This window comes from Capra hircus (assembly GCF_001704415.2).
Source record: "Capra hircus breed San Clemente chromosome X unlocalized genomic scaffold, ASM170441v1, whole genome shotgun sequence".
NCBI lineage: Eukaryota > Metazoa > Chordata > Mammalia > Artiodactyla > Bovidae > Capra > Capra hircus.
This window is the reverse complement of record NW_017189516.1, coordinates 24,232,981-24,259,929: the sequence shown is the minus strand read 5'-3', so window position 1 is coordinate 24,259,929 and position 26,949 is coordinate 24,232,981. Positions and strand designations below refer to the sequence as shown.

The following is a 26,949-nucleotide window of genomic DNA, read 5'->3' as shown; positions in this document are numbered from 1 at the left end:
TGGGGTGAAACTTGCTATGTTGAGATTCCCCTTACTGTTTCTTTCCCATGTCTAACTGGAGGAGGGGAGTCTCTGGCCAATAGAGATGAAGAGCAATTTCCAAGACTACTTGACATAAGCAAGGCTCCTCCTCAGTCCCTCATTCCAGAGTCCCCAAATTCACCTGGGGTTGTCACTAGAACTCTTTTTTTTTTTTTTTTATACTTTGGGCTGCAAATATGTCCTGTTATTGTGCTTCTTTGTTCTTCACCAGGCTGCCTTCTTCTTTTCTATCTTTTTTAGTCCTTATATCATTGCTTTAAAAAAAAAATTCCTGTATTTATTTATCACCAGAGAGAGATGTCTATGGTAGCTCATCTAAACTGGAAGTCCAATTTATGCTTTTCGACCATCAGTTTTCTGTAACACAAGTTCAATCCCTGGGTCAGGAAGATGCCCTAGAGGAGGGCATGACAACTCACTTCAGTATTCTTGCCTGGAGAATTCCATGGACAGAGGAGTCCAGAGGGCTATAGTCCATAAGTTTGCACAGAGTCAGATACAAATGAAGTGACTTAGCATGCACACAGAGTGAATGTAAAGCAATAAGCAGGAGGATACCACACAAGTCCAGGTAACTAAAGCACAGATGGCTGTGCTTTAGTCTGGGGTAGTAGCAGTGAAGATAGAAACAAATGAACAAATTAAAGTTATTTTGTAGGAAAAAAAAACAAGATTTACTAATGTGCAGACTTTGGGGATTTTTGACTTGAGCAATTGAATGATTAGAAGTGCCACTTAATTGTCAAAAACATCTCCTTCATCCACAAGGTGCAAACCCACCACAAAAAAATAAAAAAATGTATCCCTTTCTGAAATATATGGACTTTAGCTTATATTCCTCAATCTGGAGCAGGATTACACACTCAGAAGAAATGTATCTCCATCTTAACTATTTCTCTTTGTCTCAGATTCACAACTGAGACCAAGTTAACAACCTTCCAGCTGTATACAAATTACAGCTAATAATTGAGTAGAGTTCCCAGAGTGGACTGGGTTTTCAATAACCTTCATGTTAACAATACACCAACAGATTTCTGTTGTTTATTTCATTGATGATGCAATGGCTAAAATACCCTAATTTGATTTTATCACTAACAGTCCAGATCTTCTCTCACCCGATATGTTTCTGAGATTTCCAGTAAAGCCTTCCACAAAGCCATTGATCATAGTAAACCAAGATGAATGATAGGCTCTGGCTTGTGTTTTACCATCCAACTTTCAACATTATTTAGCAACTCAACACCATTTCTGTGGGTTTCTATACTTAATCTTCAGAGGGTTGTCAACTTGGCAGATAAGTTTGCTGGAAAGACAGAAAGAGGGAAGTTGGATTCAATATGGATAATGAATGACAGAGACTAGCGGAGTTTCCATGATATAGAAGGATGAAGCAGATATTTGGAATTGAATAGATGAAGGCTTGAATCCTCACTCAATTCTTAGCTGAATGGCCTGAGGTAAAAATCATTTTCTCTTATCATTTGCTTGCTTAAAATTACAGCAAGAATGTCACTATGATAGAACTAATGGAAGTCAAATGCAATTAGGTATCAGATGTTTTGTAAAATATAAAGCACAATAGATTTAAGTTATTGTTTTCACTGTCCTGATGCTTCTTCCATTCTCTATTTGCCATGTAAAGTGATATAATCAATACCATAGTGAGAATGGGCCAGCTTATCCCTTCCCTACTTTATCTCTTTTTTTTTTTTAATTTTAAAATCTTTAATTCTTACATGCGTTCCCAAACATGAACCCCCCTCCCACCTCCCTCCCCACAACATCTCTCTGGGTCATCCCCATGCACCTGCCCCAAGCAAGCTGCACCCTACGTCAGACATGGACTGGCGATTCAATTCTTACATGACAGTATACATGTTAGAATTCCCATTCTCCCAAATCATCCCATCCTCTCCCTCTCCCTCTGAGTCCAAAAGTCCGTTATACACATCTGTGTCTTTTTTCCTGTCTTGCATACAGGGTCGTCATTGCCATCTTCCTAAATTCCATATATATGTGTTAGTATACTGTATTGGTGTTTTTCTTTCTGGCTTACTTCACTCTGTATAATTGGCTCCAGTTTCATCCATCTCATCAGAACTGATTCAAATGAATTCTTTTTAACGGCTGAGTAATACTCCATTGTGTATATGTACCACAGCTTTCTTATCCATTCATCTGCTGATGGACATCTAGGTTGTTTCCATGTCCTGGCTATTATAAACAGTGCTGCGATGAACATTGGGGTACACTTGTAAAAGAATGAAACTAGATCACTTTCTAACACCGCACACAAAAATAAACTCAAAATGGATTAAAGATCTAAATGTAAGATCAGAAACTATAAAACTCCTAGAGGAGAACATAGGCAAAACACTCTCAGACATAAATCACAGCAGGATCCTCTATGATCCACCTCCCAGAATTCTGGAAATAAAAGCAAAAATAAACAAATGGGATCTAATTAAAATTAAAAGCTTCTGTACAACAAAGGAAAATATAAGCAAGGTGAAAAGACAGCCTTCTGAATGGGAGAAAATAATAGCAAATGAAACAACTGACAAACAACTAATCTCAAAAATATACAAGCAACTTCTGCAGCTCAATTCCAGAAAAATAAACGACCCAATCAAAAAATGGGCCAAAGAACTAAATAGACATTTCTCCAAAGAAGACATACGGATGGCTAACAAACACATGAAAAGATGCTCAACATCACTCATTATTAGAGAAATGCAAATCAAAACCACAATGAGGTACCACTTCACACCAGTCAGAATGGCTGCGATCCAAAAATCTGCAAGCAATAAATGCTGGAGAGGGTGTGGAGAAAAGGGAACCCTCCTACACTGTTGGTGGGAATGCAAACTAGTACAGCCACTATGGAGAACAGTGTGGAGATTCCTTAAAAAATTGCAAATAGAACTACCTTATGACCTACTTTATCTCTTTTCTGTGTTTTCTGACCAAGGTTTTAGAGAGGCTTGAACTTGTGACAAAGGAATATTGCTTTAAATTACCAGAAGAATGACTCTATAAAATTGCAAGTAGACATCTCATACTCCCAACTACCAAAAGAGCTCACTATATCTGTGCCCTCCTCTCCTTGCCCAGTGTAAAGGTTTGAACCTAGTTTCAGCCCTCTATTTCCCTCTGGCAACATTTCTTAGCATCTATGATATTTTTGGCACTTATGGATTTTGAGGTCTCCTCTGGGACAGCTTCTTCACTTTCCAGACACAAACGTGAAGCATCCACAAAGGATAGGCAGACCCATTCTATGCCCACCCCTAAACACTTCCATCAGTCTCACCGAACGCTCTCTCTTTCAGCAACAGTCAAACCTTCAAGAGACCACAGAGACAATTAAAATCAACAAGATCACTCTTATGGTGTTATAACAAGCACTTTAATATGTAGAATCTTCTGATGAAAGCATGGAGAGGACACTCAACATTCCCTTCAGTGCAACTGTACCAAGGACTTGGAATACTGGCTTCCTGAGGAGTTTCTGTATCCAGAGGTTGTAGTTGCTCTTGGCAGCAATATTGCATCTACTCACTTAACAAAAATGGTCCACTCTCAAGAAAAGTAAAAATACAATTTGGATCTTTAAATCCTAACTCACTTATTTCCCATCATGCTTAGATATGGATTATTGTTACAGCTCACTTAGCCTTGGTTGAGAATAAACTTGCTTAAGTTCTAGAAAGCAGTAGAGACTTAATCAATGAAACTTACATTTGGCATCTACTTTGTGAGAAAATGTTTCAGCTTTTAGAAATTACCAGATCTTTCAAGTGTCAGCGGGTGATATAATCTAGCTATTGAAATTTGTGATATGAGGTTCTAGGGGACTCAGCCCCAGATGCTCAAGTGGAACAAAGAAACTAAAGAAAAAGAAAGAATACAATTTTCATACAAATAAATAAGTGAAGAAATACTCAAATGAGTTTGATTCCTTCCTCTGCCTTTTCTACAACCCATATCCTTTAAATGTATGTCAGCTGCTAGTCCACGGCCTGTTGAGAGTATATTCCAGATGTGCAGTTCCAAGATCCAGCTGTTACTGCTTGAGAGACAGAAGCTTGAAGCTGTCATCCAGGATGGACCTCCTGTTGCGCCGTAACTTTCTCTGACGATGCTGATACCACACCACACCACAGAGAACCAGAGCAATGAGCAGGAGAATGACACCCATAGCAATCAAGACAGAAATCAGCATCTCGATATCCTTTATAGGGATCTGCATGCCCAGCATCTTCACATTGCCTTCTCCAATGTCTCTGGGAATCGCTACTGAAATGGAACAAGAAGAAAATGGGAATCATGGGCTGGAGAGTACTCTTGAAGGCATATTTTATAATCAGCTCTGGAAGAGGAGAAATAAGCTCATCCAAATAGGACAGAGGAATGGTTCTTATACCTCAAAAGATCATCCATTGATGATAGACTCAGTGGTTATAGGGAATCAAGGTAACAAAATGCCATAGTTGAGAAAATCCTTAAGAAGCACTGAAGCTCCAATGCCCCACTGAAAGAACTAAGACTCAGAGTGTGAAGAGCCTTGACATATTTCTTAAAATATATAAAGGCTTATGACGTAGCAAAAAAAAAAAAAAAATTTTTTTACATGGCTCCAGAGAGTAGAACTAGTAGGTAGAATCTTCTGCGAAGCAGTCTGACTCAATTATGTATCTTATCATTACTCACTTTGACAATTGGGCCATGATAAGAGGCTGCCACTGTTCTGTTTGGTCTCTCGCATCTTTGAGTCATTATAATACTGATGTCACATTGATATTTCTAGGTGAAATATCTAATTTTCTTAGTTCCTGGCATATGAACATTTGATGACCCCCAATTAGCCCATGGAGTAAAGCTCAGACTCAAATCAGGCATTCCAACTCTCACTATCAGGTTCTAACCTATCCTACTTTTAATTGCTACTCTTCAGCCATAGCAATTCATTCCTTGTTCTGCAGAATAGGTGAGCCTTTTTTCAGGCTTTCAATATTTTCTCATGCTGCTCATTTGCATGAATAGATTTTCTTCTTCCTTCCATTCTATCCACAGCTTAAACATTATAGGTCTCAGCAAATCTTTCTTCAATTCAGCTAGACAATTAATAATGTTCATGCCTCAGTTTTGGTTATATTTATGTAAAATATTAAAATACACACACCACAACTTAGAAAAAAATAATGGTCCTCTATTCGGTTTGCCCAAAGCACCTGTACTATTTGTAATCCAACAGTTTACTTGCTTGGGCCAATTGACCCAAGCTACCCTCAATTCTGGCTTTCTGTCTCCTGTTTTATAAAATGAGGATAATAATCATGCTTAATTTTAATGTTTATTGTGAGGTTTGAGTTAATATTTATAAATATTCAACATAGTTCTTGGAAGATAGCAAATGCACAATAATTGATCAGTTGTTACTATTTTCCTCCACCTTTAAAAATAATAAATAGTAGCCAGAACTACAATTATTGTTTATGTGTCCCATTCTACTTTGAATCTCCTCGAAAATAGTGATTATGTCTTATTATTTTGATGTCTTTGGCAGTCAGCATGTGTTTGATGAAGGTATACTTGGATGAATCAATATTCTTAAAGAACTGAGAGAAGATGTAATAAAATGAGTTCAATCAGAACCTGGGAAACATCTTGGTCTTGAGTTCACATTCCATCACTGACTTACTTCTCTTGTGACCTTGGAAACATCACTTTCCATCTCTCAGTTTCTCATGTAGAAAATAATGGACTTTTGTAGACCACCAGTTCTGAAGGGGTTTTCCCACTGTTCAACATTTTAAAACAAGCAAAAACTTATGAAGATATATGTTTGTATGTACATACTGATATGTACAAATGTATATACAAATGTATGTACAAAACATGTATATATGTGTGTGTTAGTCACTTAGTCATGTCTGTCTCTTTGTGACTCCGTGGACTGTAGCTCACCAGGCTCCTTTGTCCATGGAAATCTCTAGGCAAGTATACTGGAGTGGGTTGCCATTTCCTTCTCCAGGGTATCTTCCCAACTCAGGAATTGAACCCAGGTCTCCTGCATTGCAGGCGGATTCTTTACTGTCTGAGTAACCAGGGAAACCTGCAAATATGTATATACATACACATATATGTATGGCACTTTGCTCTCTCTGCTTCACCTTTCCACTCCCTAACCCTGGAGAATATGCCCTAGTTTCCTGGTTGACTGTTTATAAGATACTTAGGCAGATAGTTGTTCAGTCAATAAGTTGTGTCCAACTTTTGTGACTCATAGACTGTAGCCCTCCAAGCTCCACTGTTCATTGGGTTTTTCCAGGCAAGAATACTTGAGTGGGTTGCCATTTTCTTCTCCAAGGGATCTTCCTGGACCAAGGATTGAACTTGCATCTCCTGAGCTAGCAGGCGAATTATTTACCACTGAGTCCCCTGGGAAGTCCAGGCAGGTCATCAGGTCTTTTCCAAATAGAGCTGAAAAATTTCCAGACTGAACTGAAGATCTCTAACATCTGATCTAGACTTTCATAACTTTCAGAATCTTTCTCAGTTTGGATGCAAATGAGGAAGAAAGTAAAATAATTATTTGAACCTAGCCTGGATAGGACAAGAATCTCTGTTTTCTTGAAGTGCAGAAATGGCTAGTCCCCAAAAGTCAACTATTAGGTATTCCATAGTGTGAATAGTATTTGTCAGTTTCACACTGTTCTTGTGGGGAATTCATATCTGTGCTATAGCTCCTTTATGCACAACTTAGTAAAACCTTGAATTTTCTTCCCCTTCACACATTAAGTGAGAGGATAAGATAGCTGCCTTCAGCTGGAGATGAAGCCATTTTCCTCAACTAAAGTGACTGGGCATGGGGGTCAGAGAGAATAAATCTGCTGAGAGAAGCTTAACTGGAAGCTTAACCTTAGATTTCTTGCTTCTGAAGTCTTAAATAAATCTCAGGATTCTTCCTGTTAGCATTGTGGTACAGCTTTCAGTCATGTGAAACCCATTTTCTAGAGGCACTGCATCTTTCGCTGAATGCACAACATATATAAGTACCCAATCTGTGTGTCATTCTCCCTACCTTTTCCAATCTCTTCAGGGATGGTGGTGGTAGTCCTTAAGTGTTCTGGAGGGGGAAAAAAAAAGAGGTTAGTTCTATTATCCTTCCTACCTGTTCACAGGTTTGTTGTAGGAGGTTAGCATTGATTGGAGGGAATTCTCTGTGATTCTCAAAATGGAGGTGACTGGAATTAACTAGCTTGTAGCCAAAGTCAGTATTGGTATGTGGATTTGATTTTTTAGCATTGATGCAAATATGAACAAGTGTATGGGTTTGGGAGTCCAAAAGGTAAATCACCACTCTATCAATATTTACATATTTATTGGCACTTGATCTTAATTATTGTTATTTTTGCCACACTTTTCCAGCTTTCCTTCAGGAAGCCCCTGCTCCTTGTCAAACCCATGCCTACATATCCAATCTCTCTATTTCTTCCTCTTCTTGCTTTAAAGGGGCTGAACTCTTCTCTGAGGACAATATTTCCTTTGCATCTTCTCAATACTACTTTGAGATCACTTATTATTGCTCCCTTTTTTGCAAAGATCCATGTCTTTTGAGGCTCATTATTTGGCTAGAAAAAAACTGCAACCACTTCTTATCACTCTTACCTAGCAGTTCTCTTCATTCATGGAAGTCTTTGGTATGTGGCTCAGTCTTTATTTTCCTCAGTTCCCACTGTAGGTATTGACTTATCAAACATTCAAGTCTTGCAGTTTTTGGACCTCTTAACTCCAACAAATTTTCAATATATTCTAACTCTGGTCACATTGGCCTAATTATGCAGAACTGCTTCATCTCAAATGTCTAACAATGCTCTTCTGTTCTATGTTCTAATGCTACTTACTACATTTAACCTGTTATTTTATCCTCTCATGAAGATCTCTAGCTCTTGGACAGTTCAATTTTTTTTCCCAACTCACCAGCTTTATCTTGTTTTTCCTTCCATTCCTGGTCAGGCTAGACTCCATTGCTTATCACTTCAACTACTAACTTACCTGGACTGTTATAATCATTTGCTGAAACCCCAGTAACTATATATATATATATATATATATATATATATATATATATATATATATACATACACACACACACACTGAATGCTGGTGGAGAAACATCATACAATTGTAAATATAAGTATTCTCTTTTTTTAAGTATAAGTAAGTATTCTTTGGGTACAAATTTAAGTCCTCGATGCTGCTTGGCAGTAATTAACTTATCTTCCACCACTCAGAGTAACTTTTGCTCCCACTTCCAAGAGTGGTTATTTCAAACCTTTGCCCACGTTTCTCAAGTCCCTTACCCTACCCTCTGTCTTTCACTTCATTACAGAAGAAACACAGCCCATCAGACAGAAATAGTCTACCTTTTTGTCAAGCTTTTCACTGAAACCTACACATTGATCCTTTCCTCTCTCCTTTTAGTAGAAAAATGACCTTACTCCACTTTAATATTTTATTGTAGCTTTGGCTTTCATCCCCTGCTTCTTCCACAGAAAGCTTTTTACAACAATCAGTCTTTTATACCCTATCTGCCTTCAGCTCTTCTCTCTGGTCGGCCTGGTTGGCTCATATGTAACTGGAACAATATTACATTAGGCTATGGGGTGTCAAACAAACAAAAGGGAAATGGATAAAATTATGGACTGGTTCATTATTAAAAACAGATATGAGCTATTCTTTATGGAAGTTTCTTGATGACATGTATTGATAAGGTGTCTTATCTAATAAATGGTCCATATTTTAGATGATCTGCCATTACACGTGGAGACAATCTATTGCTTTGGATCTATAGGATCTTGATGATACAACAATTCACCACTTGACTTTGGTTCTAAGGACTGACAGAACACACTAAAGAATTATATGTGCTTGTCTTTGAGGTAGGGAGTAGTACTACAGTAGTAGCTAGGAGACATGTTCTAGCAGTATGTTACTGGAGAACAAAGTTTTCCAAAGATATAGGAAATGATAATGTACAATCATTTGTCTCCTTTCCTGGGGTTAAATGGCAGAGTTGTATTTTCTACCATGGTTTGCTAGTCCTATTTGAATGCCTAAAGACATTTTCCCACCTTCTATTCATGCTGATAGAATGCCAGTGGCAAGGAATCCCAGAATACCTACCTCAATAGTAAGTGAAGTGAAAGTGAAAGTCACTCAGTCATGTCTGACTCTTTGCGATCCCATGGACTATACACTCCATGGAATTCTCCAATCCAGAATACTGGAGTGGGTAGCCTTTCTCTTCTCCAGGGGATCTTTCCAACCTAGGAATCAAACCCAGACCTCCTGCATTACAGGCGGATTCTTTACCAGCTGAGCCACAAGGGAAGCCCAAGGATACTGGAGTGGGTAGCCTATCCCTTCTCCAGCGGATCTTCCCGACCCAGGAATTCAACCATGGTCTCCTGCATTGTAGACGGATTCTTTACTAACTGAGCTATAAGGGAAGCCTCTCTCAATATTACCAGTTTTCAAAACAGCATGACTTAAAAAAAAAAAAAAAAGAAAGAAAGAAAGAAAGGAAAAACCTCCCTGAATTTCTATGGGTCCTAAGAGTTTCTATTGGGCCTCTTGGGAGGGGAATAATGATGAGTATTGGATTCAGGTTAAGAGATGCAAAAAGTGAGACTCAACCTTTTAACAGCCCAAAGACATAAAATTTAACACAACCTACTCTTCTATGTTCTTGGTGATGAATAAATATTGCTAAAGAAACTACCCTGGCTATTACTTCTCTGTATAACAAATAAAAGGAAAATTTTTACCACCCTTGGTAGCATCTGTCTGGGATTAGTTGTAATTGAAGCCTAATTATCTTTTTTCAGCCTTAGACAGTCTCCACAAAACAAACCAATTAAGGGGTAGTTGTTGGAATTATATTTCTTCCTTAAAAAAAATAATAACTCATTAACAACATTCCTTGAACTAGCTAGTACCTAATAAATTCTAAAGTAATAAATTTATATACAAATTAAATGTGTTGAAAGGAAGCAAGTCTATACTAAGCATCAATGTATAGAGCCCAGTCAGTTTCAGGCTGAGTCAATTCATGTGAGTTCAACAGATGCCGAAGAAATTAGGAGGCATGAGCAGAGGAGCAACAAGGTTAACAGAACACTTAGGGGGGTCGGTTCTGTTTTAAAACCTGGTACTTATTGGGATCAGAAGACAGATGCAAGAGACTTCTTGGGATTTTCTGGTTCTTATAGACTAGATACAGCACTAGAAGATGGCATAGTTAGGCTTTACCTCTTTGGGACAAGACCATAAATGTGGTCTCCATGCCAGCATGGACATGGTCAGTAACATGGCAGTGAAGCAGCCATGTACCAGGGTTGCTGGCCACCATCTCCACAACCTCAAAGGTCCCTGGAAACAAATCCACTACATCTGCCCGGTAGCTCTCTCCACTCTGCAAAAGAGATTGGTTGTGGGAGAGAAAAAGTGAAGGGTATAACAATCATCTCAGAGTTTATAGAAACTATAAGGCTTCGGTATCCACATCAGGTACATAGAAATCCAAGAGAGCAGCTAAAAGATTCTACCTTATCTATCTTCTCTATGAACTCACCCATGCAAACTGAATCAACAGAGGAGACTCTCTCTTCCTACTTTTCTCAAAGTGACCCAAAGTAAAATCCATTCCAGCTCTCATTAGGGGGCTAAAAACTTGTATATCCATACATTTTAGCAGTCCTTGACCCCTAGGAAAGATCCACATATTTCCTTTAGAAATAAAACTCAATTTGTTTTATCTTCCATGCCACCACCTTTATCAGCATTTCTAAATCTTTTATGTTATTCAATCACTAAGTAGTGTCCAACTCTATGAGACCCCATGGACTTCAGCATGCCAGGCTTCCCTGTCCTTCACTATCTTCCAGGGTTTGCTCAAACTCATGCTTGTTGAGTCAGCAATGCCATCCAACCATCTCATCCTCTGTCGCCCCCTTCTTCTCCTGTCTTCAATCTTTTCCAGCATCAGGATCTTTTCCAATGAGTCAGCTCTTCGCATCAGGTGGCCAAAGTATTGGAGCTTCAGCTTCAGCTTCAGCATCAGTCCTTCCAATGAATATTCAGGGTTGATTTCCTTAAGGATTGACTGGTTTGATTTCTTTACTGTCCAAGGGACTCTCAAGAGTTTTCTCCAGCACCACAGTTTGAAAGCATAATTTTTCCAGTGTTCAGCCTTCTTTATGGTCCAACCCTCACATCCATACATGACTACTGGAAAAACCATAGTTTTGACTATATGGACCTTTGTCAGCAAGTCCACTCATTAATGATTACAACTCTAACCCCCTTTCCTAAGACAAAATCTTCAAAACCCACATGTTGTCCAATGTAGTTCCTGAATTGAAGTTCAGGAATAGATTACGGGTTTTCAGAGATCATGACACACTTCTCTTAAATTTCTTGTTCTTAGGATGACTGCTCACTGGGCCTCAAGTCCCTGACTGAGATCTGATAACATTTATTCCTTTGGTGTTCTTATCCCATAAATGAGCCACTTGTTTCTTCTATATCAAAGGGGAAAGATAAGGCTTGGAGGACAATGACTGACCTTGGGATACAAACCCAAACTAGATTTCTCTGCTCAATACTCCACATGCAATACCTTTCATCTTTTAACTGATTATTGTCTTGTTTCTTGCTTTCGTCTTCTTTCTTAGTGGATATCAGATCACTCCTAGAATCACCCCTGAGGGACTCAGCCCTCTTTCCAGCTCACCCGGTAGAGAAAGCTTTCTGCATGGAAATGGACAGTGTGTAGGTCAATATCTTGTCCCATCGCCATCATGTACCAGGCCACTCGTTCTCCTTGGTACATTGTAAGGCCCATGAGGTTGGCATAGAGTTTTCCATTAATGGCTGTAAGAGAAGAAAAAGTATTTTGTATATCTCATTTCAACTTACAACTACCACTACCATAAAGATAATTCCTATCATCTCTGATGACAGGAGTATCCTCCTAGCTTCTCTCTTTTCTATTCCATTTGTCCCTCTCTAATCTATCTCCCACATTGGTGCTATAAGAGTGGTCTCTCTAATAACTAGTATGACCATGTCATTCTACTGCTTAAAATGCCTTAAAAGCCCCACCCCCGTGCTCAAAAGATCAAGTCCATGACTCCTTAGAACAACAAGGTCCTTCAAACTATAGTCCCAAGCTTTCCCAGATATGTCTATCACTATCTAACATATTTCAATTAGGGTAATTTCTTAACCATCCCCTATTTTAGCCCCTTATTCATGTTTTTTTGTGTTCTTGCTCATGTTTCTGATCTTCCCTCTCAAAAATTCTTCCTTTTACTCATCTTTTCAAAGCTCAGTCACACTTTCACTTCTTCTAACAATAGTTCATTGATCTTTTTCCTCTTAGTACCCTTCATTCTCTGCATCCCCTTCCACATCTAAACTCCTCCAGTACTATCTGTATCACTTTTTGGAACTCACTAGAAACTGCCTCCTACATTCATCTATCTTTTAATTTGTGGAATTTCTTATCCCCAAATAGGTTGAAGGTTTTTAATAAGCAGGAAATAAATGTATATACTATAATACTGTACTTGTATTCTTCAGAACACCAAGAAGACAACTGATCCCACAATACATGTTAAAAAATACTTGTCACATTCTTGGAATTAATAATGATATTAATTCATGGGACTCCCCGTATGCTTCTTCCCAGGACACATCTCATGCTCTAAAGATAATAAACAACTCAGCACTGTGTTAATTCACACTTTCAAGAGTGTACCCAGGATAAAATTCTCCACCTTTAATATTCTATAGAGGGAAAATAATTTATACTCTTCATCCAAGAGAGGAAATAATGGAAGGAACATTTATAGCCAGTTTATTTACTCTAGTCAAATTTTGTATTTGAGAAAGGAACTAAATATACTCAACTCAGCCCTATTCTGAATCTTCTCTCTCTTAGATCAGACCACAGGAAGGGGTGCAAACGGATTTGTTATTCCATCATGGAGAATATTTTGCCCCTGTAAAGAAGGAGGGCTATTTTTGTCCCTCTACATCAATAACAGAACAGAAAATCTATCCATTGTTGGAGCAGTATTAGCAACCCCATTTTGCTGCAAAACTAAATTCAGTTTGCCAACTAGCTTTCTCAGTAAGTTCACATTTAATATTAAGCAACTCTGTCTCTTTCTCAATTAGTTCAGAAATCTAGAAGGGAAGGAAGGATCTTATTTATTTGCTCTCAGACCCCAACATTACTTTTTTATCTATAATGCCCACATTCAGAGAGTGCTCAATAAATACTTGATAGATAGGTAGACTGATACCTGAAGAGCTGGATGAATAAACACTTAAACACCAGATGGAAATGAGCATTAGCCAAACCCTTGCACTAGCAAGATCTGTATCCTCATTCCATTTGGTTTTGGGCAATTTATTTCTCATATTTGAAAGGAGCTAAAAAGTCACTCTGTAAAGTATGTGAATCATCAGATCCAAAGTGAATCACTCATATTTCCATCGAGGGGAAATTATAATTTGTCTGACAATGAGATACTACTTTTGAGTTCAAGTAGAGTCACTATCAAAGCTTAAATTTACCCTCAAATCAAAGAAATATTACACTACTATATTCCCCTGCGCTGAAATTCTTCCTCTTCGTTGAGATTTTCTCTATTTTTAAAAGATACACAAATCTGTAGGACAAAGTTAGGTTTGGGTGCACAATTTCCCTCCAAAATCCATTTGAGCATCAAAAAGTTCTTATTTTTAATATAACCCAGTATGCTGCTTTTTGAGGCTCTCACTCCAATCCTTCCATCTGTAAATATAACCATTGTTTCAAAAATAGATTAAAAGACAAGCTGTCCTTCATTTATCTATATTAGAATCCATTGATAAAACATATCTCAGATCCAGAGTGGCAAGGAAATACGATAATATTGACAAACTAAATTCAGAATTTTTAAGTAGAGAGGCCCTAATCAGCCAGTGCACCAGATACATTGAGGGTCATAAATGTCTGTCTTGCACTCTCTAATAGGTTAAAATGTGCTCGTGTTACCACAGCAACTTTATAGAATCAGCTTCCTGGTTTCTGAGCACCTGATCTAACATGAACCACATTATAGATAATACTGTAGTACTAGACATTTCTTCTAATGTGTCCTCATTCCACCTTCCTGACCTTTCAGAGATTACATTCCCTTTGGTTGTGCTGGGCCTATCAAAAATGCCTCCATGAAACCAGCAAGGATTTATTTGGAAATGGGATAGGTTCCTTTCTACAGACCATGCATTTTATTGCTCTCCAAGAAAGTCTCATCCTGTAGGTTAACACGGCCTGGATCCTGGGACCCATAAGTTTCCACATTTTCCTCCAGATACCAAGACTTGTTCTCATCAAAAATCAAGAATAACAAGGCAAATTCTCGGTTCATGTCACGTCTTCCTCCGTAGGGCTCCAGGATGCCTTTTCGGCAGATGGCCAAGGGTCCCACCAGGCCACTGTACATGTCCTAAGGATGGGGAAGGAATGCACAAGATGGAGTTGTTGCTGGGCAATAGGTGCTCTACAGGGAGATAGGTTGACATCCAAGCCCACTGTGTCCTTAGCGCTTTATCATAATGCCTTGTATTTGTAAGAGGCTCAACTATATTATCTGAATCCATCCTCACAACCATCTTGGGGCACAGGTAAGATATGCTACCTCACCTATAATTTATCTCTGCTGGAATATTCATTGATCTCCAAACCTACCAATCACTTTCACAACCCAGTGCTTTTTCTAAGGTTGTTTCTTTTTTGTAATGCCCGCTCCTCTACCATATCCCTTATCTTATGTTATACTACTATTCCACTTTTAAGGCTCAAAGTACATTTACTTATCATCACATTGCCTTCTCTAGTTTACCTTTGATTCTCTCCTCTAAGCAGAATTAATCACTCTCTCATGGACTCCCATAGCACTTTCTATTAAATAGTTTTAAGTAGTTGCTAACACTATGCTATGTTTAAAATTTATATATATATATATATATATATATATATATGTATATATATATATATGGCTTCCTGTGTAGCTGAGTCAGTAAAGCATCAGCTTGCCATGCAGGAGAGACCTAGCTTCATTATATATTTTACTTATATTTTATATATTCAATGCTAATATTATGTTTATATTCATCTGTTTCCCACAGCTATTATAGATCTCCCTCTTTGAAGATGGGAACTGAATCTTATATTTTTATCATCAAAAGAGCCAGGTAAAATTCCTAAAATGTAGCAGGCTCTCAATAAATTGATTGCTGACATCTGGCTGTGGATGGCTGGCTACACAGATTAGCCTTTTCCAGATGAGAAATCAGAGGCAGAATGACTTGCCTAAAGTCAATGCAAAGATAAGACAGAACCAAATTTGGGCTAGAAACCTAATCTCTTGACAACCAATTCTGAGTTCCTAAAATGATAACATACTGCCTTATACTATCCAAGAAGAAGAAACAAAGAAGAAAATCCTCAGAACAAACATGGGTGCTACCTAATCATTTTATCTCTCCTTCTACCTATTAAAATAAGCTCGGGATTTGAGGAATTTCCCCCAGTCCCTGGACTTCAGTGCTGGGCTCTTTACTGCATCTGTTTAATGGATTCTTTTTGCTAGGCAGTCTGCCCATTTCTGAGACATCCCCTAGAAGCCAATATTGTCTTTACCTTGATGGGATCCACTGCAGAATAGTAGATCCAAGAAACACAAGCAGAATCATTGACACCAGGGCCAGATCTCTCTGGAATGTTCCATTGGTAAGTGAGAACCTCACCTAGAAAGGATAACAGAAATCTCCAGTTGGACCAGGTCAGAAATGTCTCCCAGTTCCCAGGTATCCCTAAAAGGCTGTGGCAGGTGAGTCCCAGGACCTTTAAGATATTTCTTCATCATTTCCATACCAGTATTCATTTTATTTTTGTGACTTTATTCTTCTCCCTCTTGGGACACCCTCAGCTTCTCTTTTACTGTCCTTGTCTTTCAAGATCCAGGTCCAATCTTCTAGTAGGGCAGCTCTGCTACTGTTCTCCCTGTTTATCATGTCCTTCTTTCTTTAACTCTATTCTGATCTCCTTTTTCTGCTGATGCTTCCTAAATGCAGCTGTTCAAAGTTCTGTCTCTAGTCCTCTGCTCCTATTTTTCCATATGCTCCCCATGGAAGCTTTCAGCCATCTTTCTGATATCAGTTTTAATCTGTGTATACTGATGACTCAAATAGCCAGATCTTCCTTGTCATTAAGTTTAATCCAAAACTTTCAATCATATACTGGAATTTTTAATTTATGTATTTAATGGGATTAACAGAAATGAACTACTATGTATAAAATAGATAAGCTACAAGGATATACTGTATAGCACAAGAAATTGTAATTATCTAATAATATTATATAATGGAGAATAATATGCAAACACGCTGAATCACAATGCTGCATATATGAAGTTAACATAATATTGTAAATCAAAGATACTGGACATCTTTTGAAAGTTGACCTGACAACACATAAAAAACTAAAATTGTTATGAATTCACCTTCCTCCTTTGGAAAAAAATGCTATTACACAATCTGTGCTCCCAGTATCTAGTGATGACATAAAAATCCTCCTAATTACCCAGATTCAAAAATTTAGTTTACTTTGTCTCCCCACTCTCATGAATTTAAAATCCAACAAAATGGCAAGTCTTACTGATTAAACCTCTACATTATATTTTGTAACCATATTATCTTCCTTCTAATTCCTGATATTTTTGCTCCAGCTTAGATGCTTATTTTAAAGACTGGACTAATACAAAACTTCCTAATTTGTTTCTCTGTCTCAAACTCTAGCTCTCTTCAATCCATCTTCCAACTGATATCATATTAATTTTATAACATCTTTATTGAGGTATTTTCAAACCAAAAATTTCACACGTGTAGAGTACAAATCAATGGTTTTTAGTATATCCATAGAATTTTGTAATCATCACTACAATCAGTTTTAGCAAAATTATTACCATTAAAAAAGTCCCTGCACTCCTTAGCCTCATTCTCTAATCCTTCTCACACCCAAGCCCTGGACAACCACTAATCTACTTTATGTCTCAATTGGTTTTATTATTCTGAATATTTTATACAAATCAGATCATTCACAAGTCATGTCAGGAAGATAGCAGACTAAGGAGATCCCAATACTCACTTCTCCCTACATAACCACCAAAACAAGGAATAAGCAAGTATATACCCACTTAATAGCTCTGAGAGAGTTCCACAATATAAAGAATGTGTAACAACCCAGTGGGGCAAAACAATTGAAGACAGCAAATAAGTAAATCTAAGAAGTATCTTACCCACATCACTCTAGTCTGGCACAGCTAGGAATCGAGAGGTAATCCCCATGGTTGAAAAGGATACCAGGAGAATGCCAGCAGCTCTCACTACCAGACTGTCTTTCTTTATACTCACCTTTCAACTGAACTTGGAGTCCACACCTGTCTGCCACCTCTACAAGAAGGAACCACCAACATTCTGCCACAACTCAAGAAGAAGCCGTAGCTTCTCTGCACTCCATGAAGGAGCAGCCATCACCTCAATCTCAAGAAAAGCCTGCCCTTCCTTCCTCCCAAGAGAGAGCCACTGCCTTGCCCCACCCCCCAACTCAAGGAGACACAGCCAATTGGTCCTTACTCCAAGAAGCTTTAGTTGTCCCACCTCCAGCTCCACAAGGAGTAACTACTGATATGTCACACTAGAGAAGAAATTGTTACTGCTCCACTCTCCTAGAAGAAGCCATTACCACTGCATTCTCCTGAAAAGAAGCTACTGCTACTCCTTGCCCTCCCATATCCTTAAAGACCTGCTGCCCTCTTTCCCCCTCCATTTGACAAGGAGCCATCAATGCTGCCTTTGCCAGAAGAAGTCACTGCTGCTCTGCATTAAACCAGAAGAAGCCACAGCTGTTCCTTATGACCGCAAGAAAGAGTTGCTTCAACTCCCCAACCAAAGAGACACTGACACTTAGCTCCCCCCCAAAAGGATACATCAACACCTAACCCCTCAAAAAAGAGCTGCTGAAGCACCCTTTCCCAACAGACAATTCACCTCTGTGTTCTCCCAGGGAAGGGAGAACTAACACTAACACTCCTACACAAGGAGCTGCTGCCACGCAGCCTTCCAAAAAGATCCAACTCTACTCTGGCTTCCCTACTCAGAAGGAGCCACTGCTGCTCCACTCCCACCAGATGCGACTTGCACCCTCTCCCCGAACAGGAGATGATTCTCTGCTGAGACACTACCACCACTGCAGCAGTGAGTGGCCCACAGAATTCTGGAGCCAAAGCTATTTCTGTGAATCACAGACACAGCTACATGTGCACCCACATGTTGAACATAGTGTTAAGAGGAATGCTCTCATTCATAATTCTGCCCCATGGTGGAAAAAGTGAACAGAAAGATCCAAGCAGTGAGAGTGTTAATAGCCATGGAAGGGAGGGCAGATGTCCCCAAGCAGCAGGAGGAAATAAAACTGCAAGTGACAGACTATTTTTTCTTTTCTTTTAAAATTCTGTGTTGTCATGATGACACCTGGTTCCACCTGAACTTAACTTTACCTTAAACCTTGAGCTAACCAATGCTTTTTTCTCATTGAAATGTTTTCCTTAGGCTATGTTAATGAACTAGGTATGTGCTTCGAAATCTGCCTTTCTTCAAGATTCCTGTCAATTGTTTTTTAGCCCAGGATGACTCAGCTTGTGCCAATGTTATCTCAAAGTGCATGTTGTGGTTGAGGGGTCTGGTGCAACTCTCTCAGTTTTGAGGTGCTTCCTTTCTCTAATTAGAATAGTTAATAGGTATATAACTCCTTGGTAAAAACTAGCAAGAGGGCGCTCTTTTTGTCCCTTTCTGATGTCTATGTCAGAAGCTTTCTCTATCTCTTTTATACTTTAATAAAACTTTATTACACAAAAAGCACTGAGCAATCAAGCCTTATCACTGGCCCCAGATCAAATTCCTCTCCTCAGGAAGCCAACAATCTTGGCATTGTTCAGAGCTCTCATCAGCAACCTTTCAGTAGCCTTTACCACCAAGGACTCCAATAGATCTTGTCACTACTGTGGACACCTGGAGACTTAGTTTCTGAAGATCACTGCAGTATTCAGCTGATGGAACTGTATGTAGGCTATACCAGTGTGCCTTCCCCGAGTCAGAGCCAGTGCTGAACAATCACAGAGCCAAAGCTATCATATTCTACCCAGCTAGCACCCTTGCATCCAACTGTAGGAGAAGATCTTTCCCCATGGCAGCTAGTTCATAAAGTTTGGAAGAGGTGGTCAATCTTTCAAAAGTGGAGATACCATTGCAAAAATAGAAAAACATGAATAATTAAGGAAATATGACATCACCAAATACCAATAAAGGAACAGGTTTCCAGTAATCAGCTCCAACACAATGGAGATCTAAAATTGCCTGACCAAAAAAATTTATTGTTTTTTAAAGTTCAGTGAGCTACAAGAGAACACAGAGACACAATTTAACAATAGCAGGAAAGCAACCCATAAACAAAATGATAAGTTCAACAAAAATAAAGAATCAAACAAAAACTCTGGAGCTAAAAATATATATGTAATGATCAGATCAGTTCAGTTCAGTCACTCAGTCGTGTCTGACTCTTTGTGACCCCATAGACTGCAGCATGCCAGGATTACCTATCCATCATCAAATCCCAGAATCTACTCAAATTCATGTCCAACGTGTCGGTGATGCCATCCAAACATCTCATGCATTGAAATCCCAATCTCCTCCAGCCTTCAATCTTTCCCAGCATCAGGGTTTTTTCCAATGAGTCAGTTCTTTGCATCAGGCGGCCAAAGTATTGAAGATTCAGCTTCAGCATCAGTCCTTCCAATGAATATGCAGGACTAATTTCCTTTATGATTAACTGGCTTGAAATCCGTGCTGAGTTCAAAGAGACTCAAAAGTCTTCTCCAAGACCACAGTTCAAAAGCATCAATTCTTCAGTGCTCAGCTTTCTTTGTAGGCCATATCTCACATCCATACATGACTACTGGATAAACCATAGCTTTGACTAGACGGACCTCTGTTGGTAAAATAATGTCATTGCATTTTAATGTGCTGTCTAGGTTGGTTAAAACTTTTCTTCAAAAAGCAAGCATCTTTTAATTTCATGACTGCAGTCACCATCTGCTGTGATTTTGAAGCCCCAGAAAATAAAGTCTCTCACTGTTTCCATTGTTTCCCCATCTATTTGCATGAAGTGATGGACCGGGTGTCATGATCTTTGTTTTCTGAATTTTTTTTAAATTTAAATTTATTTATTTTAATTAGAGGTTAATTACTTTACAAAATTGTATGGGTGAATGTTGAGTTTTAAGCCAAATGTTTCACTCTCCTCTTTCACTTTCATCAAGATGTTCTTTAGTTCTTCGCTTTCTGCCATAAGGGTCATGTCATGTGCCTATCTGAGGTTATTGACATTTCTCCCGGCAATCTTGATTCAAGCTTCTGCTTCATCCAGACTTGGATTTTGCATGAGGTACCCTGCATATATGTTAAATAAACAAGGTGACAATATACAGCCTTTACATACCCTTTTCCTGATTTGGAACCAGTCTGTTGTTCCATGTCCAGTTCTAACTGTTGTTTCTTGACCTGCATGTATGGATGTGAGAGTTGGACTGTAAGGAAAGCTGAGCACTGAAGAATTGATGCTTTTGAACTATGGTCTTGGAGAAGACTCTTGAGAATCTCTTGGACTGCAAGGAGATCCAATCAGTCCATCCTGAAGGAAATCAGTCCTGAATATTCATTGGAAGGACTGCTGAAGCTGAACAACAATATTTTGGCCACCTGATGCAAAGAACTGACTCATCTGAAAAGACCCTGATGCTGGGAATGGAAGGCAGGAGGAGAAGGGGATGACAGAGGATAAGATGGTTGGATGGCATCACCAACTCAATGGACATGAGTGTGAATAAACTCCGGGAATTGGTGATGGAAAAGAAGGCTTGTCGTGCTGCAGTCCATGAGGTCACAAAGAGCCAGACAAGACTGAGCAACTGAACTGAACTGAACTGAGATGAGTACAATTGTGCAATATTTTGAGCTTTCTTTGGCATTGACTTTCTTTGGATTGGAATGAAAACTGACCTTTTCCAGTCCTGTGGCCACTGCTGAGTTTTCCAGATTTGCTGGCATACTGAATGCAGCACTTTAACAGCATCATCTATTAGGATTTGAAATAGCTCAACTGGAATTCGCTGACCTCCACTAGCTTTGTTTGTAGTGATGATTCCTAAGGCCCACTTTACTTCTCATTCCAGGATGTCTGGCTCTAGGTGAGTGATCACACCATTGTAGTTATCTGGGTCATGAAGATCTTTTTTGTATAGTTCTTTTGTGTATTATTGCCACCTCTTCTTAATGTCTTCTGCTTCTGTTAGATCCATATCATTTCTGTCCTTTATTGTACTCATCCTTACATGAAATGTTCCCTTAGTATCTCTAATTTTCTTGAAGAGATCTTTAATTTTTCCTAGTCTATTATCCTCTATTTCTTTTCATTGGTCACCGAGGAAGGCTTTCTTATCTCTCCGTGCTATTCTTTGGAACTCTGCATTCAAATGAGTATATCATTCCTTTTCCCCTTTGCCTTTAGCTTCTCTTCTTTTCTCAACTATTTGTAAGGCCTTGTCAGACAACCATTTTGCCTTTTTCATTTCTTTTTCTTGGGGATGGCCTTGATCAATTCCTCCTGTACAATGTCACAAACTTCCGCCCATAGTTTTTCAGGCACTCTGTCTATCAGATCTAAATTCTTGAACCTATTTGTCACTTCCACTATAAAATCGTAAGGGATTTATTTAGGTCATACCTGAATGGTCTAGGGATTTTCCCTACTTTCTTTAATTTAAGTCTGAATTTGGCAATAAGATCATGCTTTTGAACTTCTGTTTTGCTGAGCCACAGTCAGCTCCTGGTCTTGTTTTTGCTGACTGTGTAGAACTCCATCTTTGTCTTCAAAGAATATAATCAATCTGATTTTGTTATTGACCATCTGGTGATGTCCATATGTAGAGTTTTCTCTTGTGTTGTTGGAAGAGGGTGTTTGCTATGATGAGTGCATTTTCTCGGCAAAACTCTGTTAGCCTTTGACCTACTTCATTTTGTACTCCAAGGACAAATTTGCCTGTTACTCCAGGTAGCTCTTGACTTCCTACTTTTGCATTCCAGTTACCTATAATGAAGAGGACATCTTTTTTGGATGTTAGTTCTAGGTTTTGTAGGTCTTCATAGATCCATTTGATTTCAGCTTCTTCAGCATACTGGTCAGGGCATAGATTTTAATCACTCTGATATTGAATGGTTTGCCTTGTAAACAGAGATCATTCTGTCGTTTTTTGAGATTGCATCCAAGTAGTGCATTTCAGACTCTTTTATTAGCTATGATGGCTATTCCATTTCTTCTAAGGGATTCTTGCCCACAGTAGTAGATACAATGGTCATCTGAGTTAATTTCACCCATTCCAGTCCATTTTAGTTTATTGATTCCTAAAATGACAATATTCACTCTTGCCATTTCCTGTTTGACCACTTCCAATTTGCCTTGATTCATGGACCTAACATTTCAGGTTCCTATGCAATATTGCTCTTTACAGCATCAGACTTTACTTCCATCACCCGTCTCATCCACAAGTCAGTGTTGTTTTTGCTTTTGCTCCATCTCTCCATTCTTTCTGAAGTTATTTCTCCACTCTTCTCCAGTAGCATATTGGGCACCTATCGACCTGGGGAGTTCATCTTTCAGGGTCGTATCTTCTTGCCTTTCCATACTGTTCATGGGATTCTCAAGGCAAGAAGACTGAAGTGGCTTGTCTGCCTTCTCCAGTGGACCACGTTTTGTCAGAACTCTCCACCATGATCCGTCCTTCTTGGGTGGCCCTACATAACATGACTTATCGTTTTATTGTGTTGGACAAGGCCATGATACATGTGATCAGTTTGGTTATTTTTCTGTGACTATGGTTTTCATTCTATCTGACCTCTGATAGATAAGGATAAGAAGCTTATGAAAGCTTCCTGATGGGAGAGACTGATTGAGGGAAAAACTGGGTCTTGTTCAAATGGGAGGGACCATGTTCAGTAAATCTTTAATCCAATTTTCTGTTGATTGTTGGGGCTGTGTTCCCTCCCTGTGGCTTGACCTGAGGCCAAACTATGGTGGAGGTAATGAAGATAATGGCGACCTCCTTCAAAAGGTCCCATGCACACACTGCTGCACTCAGTGCCCCCAACCCTACAGCATGCCATCTCCAACCCACACCTCTACTGGAGACTCCTGGAAACTTGCAGGCAAGTCTGGGTCAGTTTCTTGTGGGGGTCACTGCTCCTTTCTCCTGGGTCCTGGTGTGCCAAAGATTTTTGTGCCCTCCAAGAGTCTGTTTCCCCGGTCTTATGTAAGCTCTGGCATTTCTATGGTGGGGTTAATGGCAACCTCCTCCAAGAGGGCTTATGCCATACCCAGGTCTGCTCCACCCATAGCCTCTGCCCCTGCAGTAGGCCACTGCTGACCAGTACCTCCACAGAAGACACTCAGACACAATTTTGGCTCAGTCTCTGTGTGTTGGGCGTGTGTTTTGTGCCCTTCCCTGGTCTGAGCAGCTCAGGCGACCAGGTGCTTGGTGAGCACACTGTCCCAGGTGGGCCATGCATCTTAATCAGCTCCCAGGTCCCGACCACTAGGTTTCCCAGGTGCACCACGAGAGCACTGTCTCAGGTGTGCTGTATGTCTCCTCTGGAGAGCTGATCTTAGGCTGTGACCCTCCTGGAGGATGTCAACCATGCAGTATCTCAGGAAGATGTGGTTAGCAGCTGGGAGCCTACTCACAGTTCGGTGGAAGATGAAGCAGCCCCTTGATTTATGGCTTTGGTTGTTGCAAGCCTGCCTCTCTGCCTCTGGGGAGGGGCCGTGTACCAGCGGCTAGCTCCCCTTTGGTATTCACTCAGTCCTTTGCTCTCTGAGTGGGCCAAGCTGAACTTTAGGTTGTTAGGTTATAGCCTTTTGCAGGAAAGTTCTTTTTTCTGCAGTTGTGGTTAGGCGTGTATTTTGTGGGTTTTTCTCTTTCTTTCTTTCTTTCTTTTTTTTTCCTCCCAGTTATGTTGCCTTCTGAGATTCCAAAACTCCCTACAGAGCTTCTGTGAGAGGGTTTCTTACTGTGTGGAAACTTCTCCTCCTTCATGACTTCCTCCTCAGCACAGGTCTCCATCCCTAACTCTTATGTCTCTCTTTTTGTCTTTTATATTTTGTTTTATTTCTTTTTGAAGATAATGGGCTGCCTTTCTGGGTTCCTGGTGTCCTCTGCCAGTGTTCAGAAATTGTTTTGTGGAAGTTGCTTAACATTCAAATGATCTTTTGATGAATTTGTAAGGGAGAAAGTATATGATAGGATAAGGCAAAAAAGAGATTGATCAAGCAGAAGAGAGAACCTGTGAGCTTGAAGATAATTCATTTGAAATTATCTAGTTACAAGAAGAAAAAAAAAAAAAAAGAAAGGAAGAAGCAAAATGAGTAAAGCAAGGCTATGGGATTTATGGGATACCATAAAGACAATTCGGAGAAGGCAATGGCACCCCACTCCAGTACTCTTGCCTAAAAAATCCCATGGATGGAGGAGCCGGGTGGGCTACAGTCCATGGGGTCGCTAAGAGTCAGACATGACTGAGTGACTTCACTTTCAATTTTCATTTTGATGCATCGGAGAAGGAAATGGCAACCCACTCCAGTGTTCTTGCCTGGAGAATCTCAGGGATGGGGGAACCTAGTGGGCTGCCATCTATGGGGTTGCACAGAGTCAGACACAACTGAAGTAACTTAGCTATAAAGACAGTTGACAGGCATTATGGGAGTTAAAGAAGGAGAAGAGAGAGAAAGAGGGGCAGAAAGCCTATTTAAAGGAATGATGGCTGAAAACTTCCCAAATTCTAAAAATTAAACAGACATCCAGATCCATGAAACTCATGTGGGCTCTCTTAGTCGTGTCCAACTCTTATGACTGGATGGATTGTAGCCCACCAGGCTCCTTTGTCCATGGGATTTCACAGGCAAGAATACTGGAGTGGGTTACCATTTTCTCCTCCAGAGGACCTTTCCAACCCAGAGATTGAACTCACGTTTTCTGTTTTAGCAGGCAGATTATTTACCACTGAGTTACATGGGAAGCTCCTTATGAAACTCAACATTTCTCAAATAAGATCATCCCAAAGAAGACTGCACTTAGATATAAACAAAATTTCAAAAGTTTAATACACAGAATTTTGAAAGCAGCAAGAAAAGCAATTCCCATATAGGGGGACACTCATAAGACTAAAGAGAATTTTCCAACAGAAACCGAGCAGGCTAGGAAAGAGTGAGCTGCTATACTCAAAGTATTGGAAGAAAAAAATTCAGTCAGGAATTTATAAAGATTATAGGATTACACATTAAAAATGAAGAAAATATAAAACAAAATCTTTCCAAGACCAAAAAAAAAAAAACTGAGTAAATTCATCACTACTAGATATGCCAATTAAAATAAATTACTTTTAAAAAGACGACTATGATATAGCAGACAAAATAGATTTTAAGTCTAAAACTGTCTCTAGAAACAAATGTCACTATATAATGATAAATGGGTCAATTCAAAAAGAAGATTTAGCAATGATAAATATAGGCATACTCAACATCAGAGTACCTAAATATATAAAGCAAATGCTGACAGCTTTGAAGGCAAAATTTGACAGCAAAACAATAATAGTAAAGTGCTTCAATATCTTAATTACAATAATGAATATGACATCTAAACAGAAAGTCAATAAACATCTGACCTGAAAAATACCATACACTAAATAGACCTAACAGTGATATACATGAGATTTAATCATTTATCATGAATTTTCCAAAATAGACAATCCCAGGGCTAGAAGGCTTCATGTGTGAATTCTGTCAAACACTCAAAGAAGAATTAATGACAATATTTCTTTAAATTCTTTCAAAAGAGAGAAGAAATGCTTTCAGACTGATTTTATGAAACCAGCCTTACAATGATAACAAAACCAAAGATATAATTACAAGGAAAGAAAACTGCAGGCCAATATCCCGAATAAATACAGATGCAAAATCATCAATAAAATACTAGCAAACTAAATTCAATAGCATGTTAAAAGGATCATACACTGTAAACCAGTGGTATTTATACCTGATATGCTAAGGTAGGTAGATATATGCAAATATATTAATGCAATGAACCACACATTAAAGAAAAAAAGAAAACAATACATGGCCATCTCAATGTATACAAAAAGAAATTAAAAATTAACATTCCATTCATGATTAAAATTCTTAAAAAATAGGTATAGAAGGAATTTGTCTCAACACAATAACAGCCATTTATGAAAAGCCCACAATTAGCATCACAGTCAATGGAGAAAAATTGAAAACTTTCTTTTTAAGAGTCAGTAAAGGCAAGGATGTTGACTCTTGTTACTTCCATTTGACATAGTACTGGAAGCCTTTAACCAGAACAATCAAATAAGAAAAATATTTTTTAAAGACATCCAAATCAGAAAGGAAAATGTGAAATTATCTGTTTATAAATGAAATGATTTTATATTGTAAAAACTCTAAAGACTCAACAAAAACTGTAGAATTAATAAACAAATTTAGCAAATATGCAGTATAAAAGCATACAAAAATCTGTTGTGTTTGTATACACAGACAACAAACTGTTTGAAAGGAAATTAGTAAAACTATCCCTTTCACAATAGCAAACATTTAAA

General features: G+C 38.9%; 1 protein-coding gene across 1 annotated transcript; it reads right to left on the bottom strand.

The window, feature by feature from the left end:
* Positions 1-3,432: 3,432 nt before the first annotated feature.
* On the bottom strand, positions 3,433-15,913 carry LOC108634355 (hephaestin-like). The gene is made up of 6 exons (XM_018044024.1): positions 15,812-15,913; positions 14,390-14,615; positions 11,846-11,985; positions 10,363-10,525; positions 7,130-7,174; positions 3,433-4,341 (listed from the first exon to the last, which is right to left on the bottom strand). Exons 2-6 carry the CDS (start codon positions 14,610-14,612, stop codon positions 4,109-4,111), a joined length of 804 nt encoding a protein of 267 aa, XP_017899513.1. The 5' UTR covers positions 14,613-14,615; positions 15,812-15,913; the 3' UTR covers positions 3,433-4,108.
* Positions 15,914-26,949: the final 11,036 nt, after the last annotated feature.

What these genes read in the sequence shown, in the direction of transcription:
- LOC108634355 (XM_018044024.1), bottom strand. Translation starts at nt 14,612, where the DNA reads ATGTACAGTGGCCTGGTGGGACCCTTGGCCATCTGCCGAAAAGGCATC. An exon ending in GGAGAGCAATAAAATGCATG is followed by an intron (nt 11,986 to 14,389) that starts GTCTGTAGAAAG and finishes CTTCTCTTACAG; the next exon opens with CCATTAATGGAAAACTCTAT. An exon ending in TATGGTCTTGTCCCAAAGAG is followed by an intron (nt 7,175 to 10,362) that starts GTAAAGCCTAAC and finishes TTCCCCCTCCAG; the next exon opens with AACACTTAAGGACTACCACC.